The sequence below is a fragment of the Triturus cristatus genome, chromosome 8, assembly GCF_964204655.1.
Source record: "Triturus cristatus chromosome 8, aTriCri1.1, whole genome shotgun sequence".
In the NCBI taxonomy this organism is placed as follows: domain Eukaryota; kingdom Metazoa; phylum Chordata; class Amphibia; order Caudata; family Salamandridae; genus Triturus; species Triturus cristatus.
This window is the reverse complement of record NC_140591.1, coordinates 450,366,766-450,381,394: the sequence shown is the minus strand read 5'-3', so window position 1 is coordinate 450,381,394 and position 14,629 is coordinate 450,366,766. Positions and strand designations below refer to the sequence as shown.

The 14,629-nt window shown below is 51.2% G+C and overlaps 1 protein-coding gene across 1 annotated transcript in view; it reads left to right on the top strand.

Moving 5' to 3' along the window:
* The window catches only part of LOC146802293 (E3 ubiquitin-protein ligase TRIM39-like), a 116,052-nt gene that overhangs the window by 32,459 nt on the left and 68,964 nt on the right, over nt 1-14,629 (top strand). Inside the window, exon 3 of the mRNA XM_085621862.1 lies at nt 8,481-8,711. Coding sequence (XP_085477988.1) covers nt 8,481-8,711 — 231 coding nt within the window. The remainder of the gene's footprint in view (nt 1-8,480; nt 8,712-14,629) is intronic.

Genomic DNA, 14,629 nt, shown 5'->3' with positions numbered 1-14,629 from the left:
ACGAAAATTCTGGCGCTGTGTAAACACAGGCTCAGAGGAGCTGGTCTCCGCGGTTGAACCTAACATCTCAGCCAAGACCTGGCAGGACCACTTCCAGTCCCTATATATGTCACCTGAGGGGACTGGAGCTGATCCTGTCCAGGCAGAAACTAATATTTCGTCGGGTTTGTCATTTTCATTCAAAGAAGTCAGAGCAGCTATCATGGGTCTGGCGTCAGGAAAGGCACCGGGTCTGGATGGCCTTCCGGGAGACCTATTCAAGCAGGAACCCGAAGTGTGGGCACCCTATTTTACGCTTCTATTTAATTCTATCCTAGAGGGCATGGAGCTACCTGACACTTGGCTGGGCGCAGTGATTGTCCCAATTTTTAAAAAGGGCTCGCCTCTGCTCCCAGCCAATTACAGACCAATTAGTCTTATTGATGTACCCCAAAAATTATTTGGTAGACTCATTCTCAACCATTTACAAGACTGGATTGAGGAATCAAGTATTATGAGCACATATCAGGCTGGTTTTAGAAGAAGTGTTTCTACCATTGACCAGATTTTTCGTTTAAATTTTATCCACTGGAAGACCGTTTTAATAGAGGGCGGCACCCTATACACGGTCTTTGTTGATTTACGCGCTGCGTTTGACCTAGTGCCCAGGGATAAATTGTGGGTCGTCTTGGACGATCTTGGCCTCCCAAACGATATATTAGTTATTTTAAGAAGACTGCACCTGGGGAATTTTGCAAGGGTGAGGTGCGGAAGAGGGGGCACCCTTACTGATCGTTTCCCCGTTGACAGGGGGGTCAGACAGGGTTGTGTGCTGGCACCGACTCTTTTCTGCCTCTTTGTCAACGGGGTGATTAGCCATCTGAATGCACTGGAAAATATCGATGCTCCCAGGCTTGGAGGCACGAGGGTACCCGCTATCCTTTTCGCGGACTATACCTTGTTGCTCTCCAAGTCCCCCATGGGCATTCAACGGATCCTTGATGGATTCGCAAATTTTGTGCGATTCGGGGTTTGGAGATCAATGCTTCTAAAACCAAGTATATGATCTTCAACCCCCCCCCCCCCGAAAATTCGCGCCAATCCTACTCTTGGGCCCTCCAGGCTGGAGAGGGTCTTCACATTTGAGTACTTGGGGATAACACTAAATGAGTCTATGACCTGGGATTCGCATCGTACCAGGGCGAATCTGAAATTAACTCAAATGACAGGAGGACTGGCAAGGATGTCCCGAGGATTGACTTACCAGCCGTTTTCCCCTCGTTTACAAATCTACAAAACACAGGCAAAAGGGGCAGTGACTTACGGAGCTGAACTATGGGGGCATACTGTCACCCAGACCATGCAGGTCACTGAGAACAATTTTCTCAGGCAACTAACAGGCCTTCCGCCTAGTACCCCCCTCTTACCACTGAGACTCGATCTAGGCCTTAGACCAATTACAGAAGAACTGGGCCTCAAACCCCTATTGTATTGGCGAAAATTATGGTCTACACCAGAACTGTCCAATTATAGATCTGAACTTCAGGAAATCATGAGACTTTGTAACCCTGCACGGTTTCCTTGGCTCAGATATATCAAACAAACATGTGAGGCACTAGGCAGACAGAATCTATGGTCTGATCCAGAAAACACTTGCCCCAGAACTTCACGAAAGTCTCTTTCCAAAGCCTATTATGAATACCATTTACGCGCTCAAATCAATAATACAGAGGAGAGGTCCCTAACGGGTAAATTTTTGGGGTCAAAAGACTCATATCTTCAAGAGCTTGTATACGACAATATTAGCCCCCCGCTTACTAGGAAGCTTTTTATGCAATGGCGGTACAGTACCCTTCCTCTCAAAGTGCACACTGCTTGCTGGACAAGTTCCGAGACTTCTTTACAATGTCCAGCCTGCGCCTACCCGAGGGAGTGTGACTTGCACATAATATTCTTCTGCCCAGCATACAGAAGAGCAAGAAATTATTGGCTTGTTCCAATACTTAAAAACCTGGGTTTTAGGCGCTATCTTCCCGCATATAGGATTTTGAAAAGAGACTTGTCGGCCCCAATTGTATTTGCAGTTGCAACATTTTTAACAGCAATGTGGCACAGCCGTAACCAATGCATTAAGTCATCACTAATTGAATGATTGTTTTATATTCTGGTCAATTGATTGTTTGTAAACTATTACTGCATTTATTTTTAAGAGTTTTATGTTGTAACCCTTTTATGGTCCGAGAGATCGAAATAAAGACAAAGAATGAATGAATGAATGACATACCTCACCTGATAACACACAGGCTCCTGCTCTAAGCCACAGGGTAACATACCTCACCTGATAACACACAGGCTCCTGCTCTAAGCCACAGGGTAACATACCTCACCTGATAACACACAGGCTCCTGCTCTAAGCCACAGTGTGACATACCTCACCTGATAACGCACAGGCTCCTTCTCTAAGCCACAGTGTGACATACCTCACCTGATAACACACAGGCTCCTGCTCTAAGCCACAGGGTAACATACCTCACCTGATAACGCACAGGCTCCTGGTCTAAACTACAGTGTGACATACCTCACCTGATAACACACAGGCTCCAGCTCTAAACTACAGTGTGACATACCTCACCTGACAACACACAGGCTCCAGCTCTAAGCCACAGAGTGAATTATTTCACCTGTTAACACACAGGCTTCTGAGCTACAGTGTGACTTACCTCACCTGATAACTCACAGCCTCTTGCTCTAAGCCACAGCGTGACATACCTCACCTGATGGCACACAAGCTCCTGCCCTAAGCTACAGGGTGATATAACTTACCTGATAACACACAGGCTCCTGTTCTAAGCTACAGTATGACGTACCTCACTTGATAACATACAGGCACCTGCTGTAAGCTACAGTGTGACGTGCCTCACTTATAACACAAAGACTGATAATGGGGTACGTCACACTGTAGCCTGGTCAGTGTGACTGCTCTCCCCCGCGCAGCTCCGCCACTAAGTGCTGCCCTCTGATCCCAACTGAGCTCTCCACTTGCTGGGTGTTCAAGGCCCTCCTCCACCCGCAGGCTCCTGCCTGCGCCTCATCCCTGGTGGTCCAGTGGGAGGACACTCTGCTCTTCTGCTGTTCTGCCTTTCTTTCCTCTCTCTGCTCTCTCTCTTTTTTCTCTCTTCTCTCTCCTCTCTCTGTTCTCTTCTCGCTCCCTGCGTTGTCTATGCTGCTGCTGCCCCTCCCCCCTCCAGTGTGTCCTTCCCGCCTCCTAATTAATGGCTGATGCTGTACAGCAAGAAGAGATAGACCACTGACCTGGTCAGTGTGACTTCTCTCCCCCGCGCAGCTCCACCATTAAGTGTTGCCCTCTGGGCCCCTGAGCTCTCCTCTTGCTGGGTGTTCAAGGTCCTAATCCACCCATAGGCTCCTTCCTGCACCTCAACCCTGGTGGTCCAGTGGGAGAGCACTCTGCTCTTCCGCCTCTCTTGGCTTTTCTGTGCCCTCTTTTCTCTCTCTGCTCTCTTTTCTCTCTTTTTTTCTCTTTTCTCTCTCCTCCCTGTTCTCTTCTCGCTCCCTGCGTTGCCTACACTACTGCTGTCCCCGCGGTCCCTCCAGTGTGTCCTTCCAGCTCCCACCTCCCAGTGACCGCCCTCCCCTGACCTCTACCTAATGGTGGCCACTGCGCGGCAAGAGAGCTAGACTACTGACCTGGTCAGTGTGTCAGCTCTTCCCCACCCAGCTCCACCACTAAGTGATGCCCTCTGACCCCCCCAGAGCTCTCCGTTTGCTAGGTGTTCGAGGGCCTCCTCCAACTGCAGGCTCCTGCCTGTGCCTCATCCCTGGTGGTCCAGTGGGAGAACACTCTGCTCTTCTGCCTCTCTTGGCTTTTTCTGTGCCCTCTTTTCTCTCTCTGTTCTCTTTTTTTCTCTGTTCTCTCTCCTCTCTCTGTTCTCTTCTCGCTCCCTGCGTTGTCCACGCTGCTGCTGCCCCTGCGGCCCGTCCCCCCCTCCAGTGTGTCTTTCCCGCTCCCACCTCCCAGCTGACCGCCCTCCCCCGACCCCTACTTAACGCCGACCGATATGTGGCCGCGCCTATGGCGCACCAAAGGCAAGCCCATCTGCGCCCGACCGTGACCAGCGCCAGGGACCCTGGTCCGCCCACCCACCTCCACAACGACTCTCAACCCCGGATGCAGAAACAACTGACAGCTTTCGACCCTGAGTCACACCCAAGGCCCGATCTTCTGTCGACACTGCCGCTGCTCCTCCTGACCCCAGCAGCAGCCCCCAGCCTACCGGACATTACCACTCACAAACAATTCAACTGCATCCTCCTTAGTGTGCACTCCCTACACAAGCACGCCATAAAAATCAGGGACCTGCTCAACACCCACGCACCTGACGTCACCTTCCTCACAGAAACCTGGACCAATGCCAACTCTGCACCTGACATCTCCACCTCCATTCCTGATGGATACAAGATCCTGCAGAAAGACCACCCCACCCACCGAGGAGGCATCACCATCGTCCACAAAAGCACCCTCCGCATGACAACCACTGGCCCAGACGACACTACGACCCTCATGGAACATCTCCACTTCCAGATCCAGACCAACCCTAAAACGACCCTCATCACCCGGCCCCCGCGATCCTTTCACCGACACCATTGCCGACCTCATTACACCCCACGCCTTCGCCTCCACTGACTACATCCTACTCAGAGACCTAAACTTCCACCTGGACAACCACGACGACCCCAACACCACCACCCTCCTAGAGAACCTCAGCAACATAGAAATGAGGCAACTGGTCACCGCCCCCATGCACACAGCAGGACACACACTTGACCCCATCTTCTCAGAAGGGAACAGCGACACCACGGAACTCCACTGGACAGACCACCACTCAATCCACTTCTCCTTCTGAAAACCCACTGTACACAAGCACGCCCACCGCCTCCCCCGTAGAAGCTGGAACAAAGTCACCGAAGACCAGCTCACCTCCGCCCTCATCAGCACCCCACCACCAACGATGCCAGACGTCAACATCATGGCACATAACCTCCACCACTGGACCACGAACTGTGCCGACACACTCACCCCCTTCAAGAAAGCCACAGGTCAACACATCCAGAAAGTAAGCTGGTTCACCTCTGCCCTCCAAGAATCCAAGCGCTCCTGCCGACGACTCAAAAAGATGTAGAGGAACAACAGAACCCAAGAAACATGCATTGCCTACAGAGCAGCCACCACAGCACACCACCAACTCATCAAATCCACAAAGCAAGACCGAATCCTCACCAGTGCCCACAACACCAAAGAACTCTTCTCCATCATCAAGGAATTTGCCAAACCCAACGGCGAAACAACAGACGTCCCACCCTCCCAAGTCCTCTGCAACAAACTCAGCACCTTTTTTACCTCAAGATTAAGATGATCTATGACAATTTCGACAACCAAGACCTTCGCACTGCTCCAGCTCCCACCCCCAGCGACACCACCTAACAGACCTTGCTCACTTGGACCCCGCTCACGACAGAAGACACCCTAAAGACTATGAAGAGAATCCACTCCGGAGCACCCTCAGACCCCTGCCCACCCCACATCTTTCACAGAGCCATCACAGCCATCGCTCCCGAACTACACTAGATGATCAAGTGCTCCCTCGAAACCGCCACATTCCCCGATGACTGGAAACACGCTGAAGCCAACCCCCTCCTGAAGAAACCCTCTGCAGACCCGATGGACTTCAAGAACTTCAGGCCCATCTCCCTGCTTCCATTCTCAGCCAAGGTCATCGAAAAGGCCATCAACACCCAGCTAGCAAACTTCACCCCAGTCAACAATGTCCTGGACATCTCCCAATCCGGATTCTGCATCAACCACAGTATCGAGACCGCCCTACTCGCCTTCACCAAGGACATCTGCTCTCTCCTCGACCAGGGCCAAACAGCTGCCATCATCCTCCTTGACCTCTCAGCTGCCTTAAACACCGTCTCCCACCACACACTAGCCACCCAGACTCCACAACGCCGGCATCCACGGAAAGGCCCTTGACTGGCACCGTGCAAGACAGGACCTAGTGGGCTATACACTATTGGGAATACTTGTTACTTGTATTATAGCCCAATATACAAATTCTGGTTTTCTGTCTTCTTTTTATATATATGGTTTGTTGTTTATATGAATTGTTTCACTTGATGGATGCGAGAATGCGGAGTGTTTGATTGGTAAGACTGATGGAAATATATGTGTCGGTATTTGTGTATTTTATTGTATAGAGCTCTTTTTGTGGGGATATGATTCATTGTTTATTCTACCATTCAATCAGCTTTGGTTAAATTGTTTATCCTCTTTATTGTCTATGTATATTTAATGTACTTATGCTTTTGCGTGTTTCTTTTTTTGACTTGCTTTGACATATATCTTCTTGAAAACCAAATATTATTTATGTACTATATCTTGAAATAAATACTGTATTTGTATTATATTTTTGTCTATATGTACTTTGTTATGTATTGTATTCTCCCCTGATCGATATTCAAGGTTGTGGTTGTTATCCATTGGAGACGTGGCTACGCTCCTCTATTATCAGGTGGCAGGTGACATTCTCCTCCCTTGTCCTTGAGAGTGGAAATTTTCTTCCTTGACTGGATATGCTCATTTCTCACAAACAGAACTCAGCCAGTCAAGCCCTACATATTGTAACCAACAGAGACCAGATGTGGAGTGCCCCTATGATCCTCCCTCAGTACCACCCTCTTCAAAATCTACATGGCCCCCCTTGCAACCATCTTCAGAAACCACGGGCTAAACATTGTCTCCTACACCGACAAAACCTCATTCTCTACGTCACCAAAGAACCCAACATCACCAGGCACAACTTCCTAGAAGGGATGAAAGCCGTCACCACCTGGATGAAGAAGAACTGCCTGAAAATCTATCCTGTGAAAACAGAAGCCCTCATCCTTGGCTCCACCCCTCCATGTGGGACAATGCCTGGTGGCCCCCCACCCTCGGAAACCCCCCACTCCGACCAACCACGCATGAAACCTCAGCATCATACTTGACTTATCGCTCACGATGAACCACCAGATCAACACCGTATCCTTGGCCTGCTTCAACCCCCTCCGCATACTCAGACGTTCAGATGGATCCCATCCGAATCTAGAAAAACAGTCATGCATGCCCTCATCAGTAGCAGACTGTGCTACGCTAGCTCTCTATGCTGGAATCAACAAGAAATTACTTTGCAAACTCCAGACCTTCCAGAACGCCGCAACCAGACTGATCCTAGACATCCCCCCTCACAACCACATCACCAAACACCTCCGAGATCTCCACTAGCTCCCCATCGAAAGAAGAATAACCTTCAAGCTCCCCACTCATGCATACAAGGCTCTCCACAACATCAGACCAGCATACCTAAACAACCGCCTCTCCTTCCATGCACCCAAGAGTTACCTCCAATCAGCTGACCTCTCTCTGGCCACCATCCCACGCAATTACAACACCAGAACGTGAGGAAAGTCCTTCTACCTCGCAGCCAAGGCCTAGAAAGACCTCCCCCTCTACCTCCGACAAGTTCCTACACTGCTCCAGTTCAGGAACTAGCTCAAGACCTGGCTCTTCGGATGACCTCAGCACCCAATGGAGCCCCCCCCCCCCCCCCCTCTGCTCCTTGAGACCCGGGCGTGTGAGTAGCTATGCTTTGCCAAAACTTATTACCTTGATTGGCAACACACAGCCTCCTGCTCTAAGCCACATAACTCACCCGATAACTCACAGCCACTTTTCTTAGAATTGGACAAGATATCTAGCCAACCTCTTCACTCAGGCTCTATAGGAATTTGTGAATTACCTGTAGAAACAGTGCTGTAAAATTGGTTTATCTGGTAACTCTCCATTCGATAACAGAAAACACATAATATCTTTATCATTCTGACATCGAAATAACCACATTACTGATTCCCCATCACTCTGAATGAGGGATATAGTAGGATACCCCCATGGAGTGTCTTTCTGGGTGAGCACATCCAGTGTCCTGGCAGAACAGCTGCAGCCCGCACTGCCCAGAACTTGTAGTTCTGGGCAGTACTTAACTTCCTGGCCCTACCTCTTGTACATTCTCGCGTGCAAGTCACATCCACTCACACTTGACTTCAGCCAGTCTCCACTCAACCTGTCTCTGGTTCTTTCACTGTCACTGCCTGCGGTGGGTTCTCTTCCTTGTACTCTCTCCATGGATCGAGTGTCTCTGCAGCTTCACAAAATCTGACGTCTATACAGGTTGTGCGGTTTCTGAGGGAAGGGGAGGGCAGGAGTGTGAGAAGGACTTAAGACGATAGAAGGGAAGGTAGTAAGGGATTGCTGTTCAGAAATGAGGGAAAGCACGATAGTGGTCTGATTTGTTAGATACCCCTACACCATCCTGCTGGACTCCCACTCTAAGAGGGCTTGTAAAAAGCTTTTTAATATCTGACCAGCTTTTCTTTGTTTCTGACAGAACAAGCTAAGAACTGAGAAGAACAAAATTGAATCTGAGTTTAAAAAACTGCGGCAGCTGCTGAAAGAGAATGAGCAAACACTGCACAGGAGACTGAAGGAGATGGAGAAGAAAATTACCTTGGTAGAAAATGCAAATATCACCCAAGTGTCCAATCAAATGAAGTCTCTCAATGCCCTGATAAAGGAGATAGAAAAGAAGTGTGAGGCGCCCGCGTGGGAACTCCTGAAGGTGAGATACTGTTTGGCAAATACAACAAAAGAAGGAAGTGAAATATTCATATTTTGTGTGAAGCATTACGTGTATGAGTGGAACACACATGATCTCCTGGCAGGGTCAATGCACAGCGACCGCATGCACTCTGGCAGCCGCACACAATATACAGATATGGATGGGCAATTTACACAGTCCTACTTGAGGCTGAGAGCCCAATTCAATGTACAAACAGTGGAATGTACAGTAACCTCTTACAGTGTCATATACAAGTGAATGCAACACACTGAGCAATTCCAGTGACAGTAACTATGATATGGAGACCAAGGAGCAAAATGTGAAAAAAGCAGCATAAAAATGTAAAGCATAATGTGAGCAAACATCTTAGAAATTTGGAAAGAAACCGAATTCTCCTTTTCTAAGAAGTTTGAAAACATTTCTGTTTTAAATTGATTACTTTTCTCCTGATGCAAGTGGCTACCTACTTTCGCGTGCACTGACCTCTTGTTAGGGTGAACAGCCATGTGACTAGGCATTTGGAATAGGTGATGGCATGTTGCCCCAGATAAAGGTAGAGATTTCCACACAAAACTCTTTAGTTTGAAGAATAGTGACAATTTTATATTGCGAGTAACCCTTGATTATATTACACCAAAGTGTGCGAAATGAATGTCTGCAAATTGCTGCCAGGCAGCATTATCAATCAATCAATCAGGGTTTTGTCAAAGCGCGACTACTCACCAGTAAGGGTCTCAAGGCGCTAGGGGTGGGGGGGGGCGGTCGTGTGCAGATTCCATTCCATCAAGGAGGGGGTCTGTCGAAGAGCCAGGTTTTGAGGTGTCTTGCGAAGATGGGGAGCGTTGTTGTCTGTCTAAGGTGGAGCGTAAGGGCATTCCATGCTTTGGCCGCGAGGAAGGAGAAGGAGCGGCCTCCCGATCTGGTCTTTCTGGTGCAGGGGACCACGGTGTAGGAGAGCTGGGCTGATCGTAGGGTCCTTTGGGATGCATGGAAATTGAGTTGGCTGTTCAGGTATGCTGGTCCGGTGCTGTGGAGGGCCTTGTGTGTGTGGGTGACTATCTTGAAGGTGATTCTCGCCTCGACCGGGAGCCAGTGGAGTGTGCGCCGGTGCTGGGAGATGTGGCAGTGTTTTGGCAGGTTGAGGACCAGTCTTGCGGCGGCGTCCTGGATGTTCTGTAGCTTGCGGGTGAGGTTTTTGTTTATTCCGGCATAGAGTGCGTTGCCGTAGTTGAGTCTGCTGGTGACCAGGGCGTGAGTGACGGTTTTTCTATGTTCGAGGGGGATCCATTTGAAGGTTTTAAGAAGGAGGCGGAGGGTGAGGAAGCAGGAAGACGAGACGGAGTTGATCTGGTGGTCCATTTTGAGCTCAGAGTCCAGGATGATTCCCAGTTTGCGTGCGTGGTCCGTGGGGGTTGGCGGATTTCCGAGAGCGGGGGGCCACCATGTGTCGCTCCAGGCATCAGGGTTTGGGCCCATGATGAGTTCTTCTGTTTTGTTGGTGTTTAGTTGTAGGCAGCTGTTTTACATCCATTTGGCGATGGCTTCCATGCCTTCTCGAAAGTTGCATCTGGCAGTGTTGGGCTCGTGGGATAGGGAGAGGATGAGTTGGGTGTCGTCTGCCTATGACACAATGTTGAGTCCGTAGGTTCTGACGATGGGTGCGAGCGGAGCCATCTAGACGTTGAAGAGCGTTGGGCTGAGGGAGGAGCCCTGGGGGACTCCGCAAGTGGTAGGTGTGGGGTCTGAGAGGAAAGGGGGAGTCTGACCCGCTGCGTCCTGCCAGAGAGGAAGGAGCGGATCCAGTCGAGGGCCTTGTCCTGTTCTCCTGCGTCGTAGAGTCTGCGTATGAGGGTGCGGTGGGAGACTGTGTCGAACTCCGCTGAGAAGTCGAGGAGGATGAGGGCTACTGTTTCTCCTTTGTCCAGTAGGGTGCGGATGTCGTTTGTTGCGGCGAGGAGGTCGGTTTCCATACTGTGTTTTTTTCTGAACCCGGATTGGGAGGAGTCGAGGATGTTGTGTTCTTCAATGAATGTGGCGAGTTGGCTTCTGATAGCTTTCTCAATGACTTTCGCTGGGAACGGGCGCAGGGAGATGGGTCTGTAGTTTTTGAGGTTGGTGGGGTCCGCTGAGGGTTTCTTTAGGAGGGGGTTGACCTCGGCGTGTTTCCAGTCGTCGGGGAACGAGGCAGTCGCCAAGGAGCGGTTGATGGTGTGGCAGAGCATGGGTGCGATGGTGTCAGCGGCTCTGTTGAAGATGTGGTGGGGGCAGGTGTCCGTGGGGGCCCCTGAGTGGATTGACTTCTTTGTCTTCAGTGTGTCTTCGGTGGTGAGGGCTGTCCAGTTGTCAAACGCTGGTTTCCAGGTGTCTGGGGTGGTTGGTGAGGGTTCAGTGTGTTGGTTGTCTTCGTCCAAGTTGTTGTAGATGCCCTTGATTTTGTGGTGGAAAAAGGTGCTGAGTTTGTCGCAGAGATCTTGTAAGGGAGGGATGTCGTTAGACTCGCTGGTGGTTTGGGCGAACTCCTGGATGATGTTGAAGAGTTCTTTGCTGTTGTGTGCATGAGTGGAGATTCTGTCTTCAATCGCTTTTTTCCTCGTTTCTCTGAGTTCATGGTGGGCGTTGGTGGTGGCTCTGAAGTTTTTGTGGGCTTCTGTGGATTTGGTGTACCTCCAGGCCTTTTCGAGGCAGCGGCAAAAGCGCCTGGACTCTCGAAGTTCGGTGGTAAACCATCTGGCTTTCTTGGCATGGGTATTGTTGTTTTTCTTGAGGGGGCTATGGTGTTGGTGCTGTCCGAGATCCATCTATGCTGGGTTCAGGCTGCGGTGTTGGGGTGGTCGTTTTCCGCTATGGTTGGGGTGGAGTTGTGAGGAGGTGAGCTGGTCGTTGGTGATTTTGGTCCAGTTTCTTCGTGGGAGCAGGTGCTGGTGTCTGTGGATGGTGGGTGTTTTGAAGGTGAAGGGGACGCAACAATGGTCGGTCCATGGGAGTTTCGGTGGTGTGCCTGAAGGTGATGGAGTTTCCTGTAGTGAAGAGGGGGTCGAGGGTGTGTCCTGCTGAGTGCGTGAGCTCGCTCACGATCTGGCGGAGTCCAATGTTGTGGAGGTTGTCCAGGAGGGATGTGGTGTTGGGGTCCAGTTGGTTTTCGAGGTGGAAGTTGAGGTCTTCCAGCAGGGTGTAGTTGGTGGATGCGATGGCCTGCGGAGAGATAATGTCCGTGATGGAGTTGGCGAAGGGTCCACCGGGTCCAGGGGGGCGGTAGATGAGGGTTCCTCGGAGGGTGGCGGTGGGGCTGGCCAGTATCTTGAAGTGAAGGTGTTCCATCAATTCTATGGGCTCATCGGGGAGTGTGCTCAGGCGGAGGCTGGGTTTGTGGACGATGGCTATTCCTCCTCCCGGGCGGGTGGGGCGGTCCTGCCTGAAGATCTTGTATCCTTGGGGGATGGCGATGGCGATGTCCGGTCCCGAGATGGTGTTGGTCCAGGTTTCGGTGAAGAATGCTACGCCCGGGGTGGTGCTCTTGAGGAGGTCCCAGATTTCGGTGGCATGTTTGTGGAGAGATCGGACGTTGAGGAGTATGCATTGCAGGGTCTTCGGTTTCGGTTGTGTTCTTGTGGGCGGCTGTGCTGGATCCGTGTTCTTGGAGGTGCTGCAGGTGTGCCGGCAGCGGTGACAGCTGAAGGGTCCATGGGTGTCGGCTGGTGATGGTAGCTTGCAGTTGTTGTTGCAGCCTGGGTTGAGTGTGTGGAGTACTGCTGCGTCGTATCGTTGACAGGGCGGAGGTCCAGGGTTCCTGGTGCTGGTCGCGGTCAGGTCGCGGTCGGGTCGCGGACAGGAGCAGACGGGCTTGCCTTTAGTGCGTCTGCACAGTGGCTGCCATTAAGTAGGGTTCGGGGAGGGCTGGATAGCTGGGAGGCGGGAGGGGAGCTGGTTTGGGTCAGTCGCACTGGGGGGAGGGGCCGCGGGTGCATGAGCAGCGGGGAAAAGGTAAAGGGAGGAAATAAGGGTAAAGAAAAAGGGAAAATAAGCAGAAATAAGGCACAAAAGAACAGAGATGCAGAAAAGTGCAGAAAGGTGAAAGATAAAAGAGGGTAGAAAAACTAGTGAAAACAAGTGAAAGAGCAGAGAGCGAGAGGAAGGAAACAAAGGTCCACTGGACCACCAGGGATGAGGAACAGGGAAACCTGCGGGTGGAGGAGGGCCTCGATCACACACACGAGTGTGTGCAGGGGCAGGCCTCACTTAATGGTGGAGCTGCGAGGGTGGGAGAGCAATTTCACTGACAATGAGTCAGTGGCCTTGCTCGCCTGTCCTCGCAGCGGCCGCCATTAAGTAGGGGTCGGGGAGGGCTGGGCAGCTGAGAGGCGGGAGCGGGGAGGGGAGCTGGATTGGGCCGGTCGCCCTGGAGGGCGGAGGGGCCGCGGGGGAAGCAGCGGCAGGGAAATGGTAAAGGGAGAAAATAAGGGGAAAAGAAAAAGGGAAAATAAGCAGAAATAAGGCAGAAAGGTGAAAGATAAAATAGGGTAGAAAAACGAATGAAAACGAGTGAAAGAGCAGGGATAATGAACAAGCATTAAAAATGCAATAGGTCTCGCCTTTCATTAAGTTAAAGCCATTTGTGTTGCTATACAATACCATTAGCAAAGCAAATGGCTTTAACTTAATCAAAGGCGAGACTTATTGCATTTTCAATGCTTGTTTTATATTGAAGACAGTTCCATCCACTCCCCAAAAATAAAAGTTATGCAATGTTGGACTTGGCCCTTTTTCCCGAAATTTTTCGCTTTTCGGGGAAACTAAATGATATATGAATGCTGTATGAATGTGTGCAGACTGAGTTTCCCCATTTTAAAAATGTAATTTAAAATGGATGCCAGAGCTGTGTGGTTGCGCCGTTTGACTGAGCTAGGTTGACAGTCTAGGCGTTATTTCCCAACAGCCCCAGCTTTTGGAGGGAAGCCTGGCACCCAGGGTGCTCTACCCCTCCCCCTAGGCCAGTTAGAGCCAGTTTCCCCAGACGCTTCTAGAAGCTTCTGGCACTGTCTGGAAGGTGGGGTGAGGGGCGCTTAAGGGAGGAGCTGGGTTGCCATGCAGTCAGTCAGAGGGTGGACCTGGGAGAGAGGGGACCTGCTGCCAGGGGTTACCGCCACATAGGCCTGTGTGCTGGGCCCTGAGCCTACCTACCCCCCCTACTGTCCACAGGGCGAGGGAAAGATATAGTGGTGGCAATTCAGACCTGGAAAAGCCTTCGCAGGAGTTTAGGCGGTAGGATTAGTCAGGGACCTATGCCTCTGAAAGTGACAGGGCTTAGGTGCTGCCTTTCAAGTGAGTGAGGGATCCTGAACTACCCACTGATCTGGCCCGGCGAGAGGAAAACCCAGGGACGACAGGCAGAGACTACTTAGTCCGCCTTCAACCACCAACGCAATTTCCCCCCTCAAGAAACCCTCAAACAAGGGTCAGGAACCAAAGAGCGCTATTCACAAGCTGCCCCTGGAAGGAGAGCACTATTTCCAAGCTGCCCCTGGAAGGAGAGCGCTATTTACAAAGGAGAGCGCTATTTCCAAGCTGCCCCTGGAAGGAGAGCGCTATTTACAAAGGAGAGCGCTATTTCCAAGCTGCCCCTGGGAGGAGAGCACTATATTTGGTGAGCGCTACATTTTTCTGGACTGTGTTCTGCCCCTGGCGTGGGGCCTGCCGCCTCCCAGCCTGCCTGCCCTGAGCTGGGGCGTCGTCGTGGGAGCAAGGGGGCGTCGTGGGAGCAAGGGGGCGCTAGGCGCCAAACACATCGCCACCCCCCGGGCTGTGAGCCAGCCCTTAATTTCTGCCACCCCCGTCGGGGAACCCCAAAAAAGAAATAGCTCACCGCCGTGAGATTGTCCCCTGCCATCAGCGGGGCCCGCGGAGAAGCCCGGAGCCCCGTC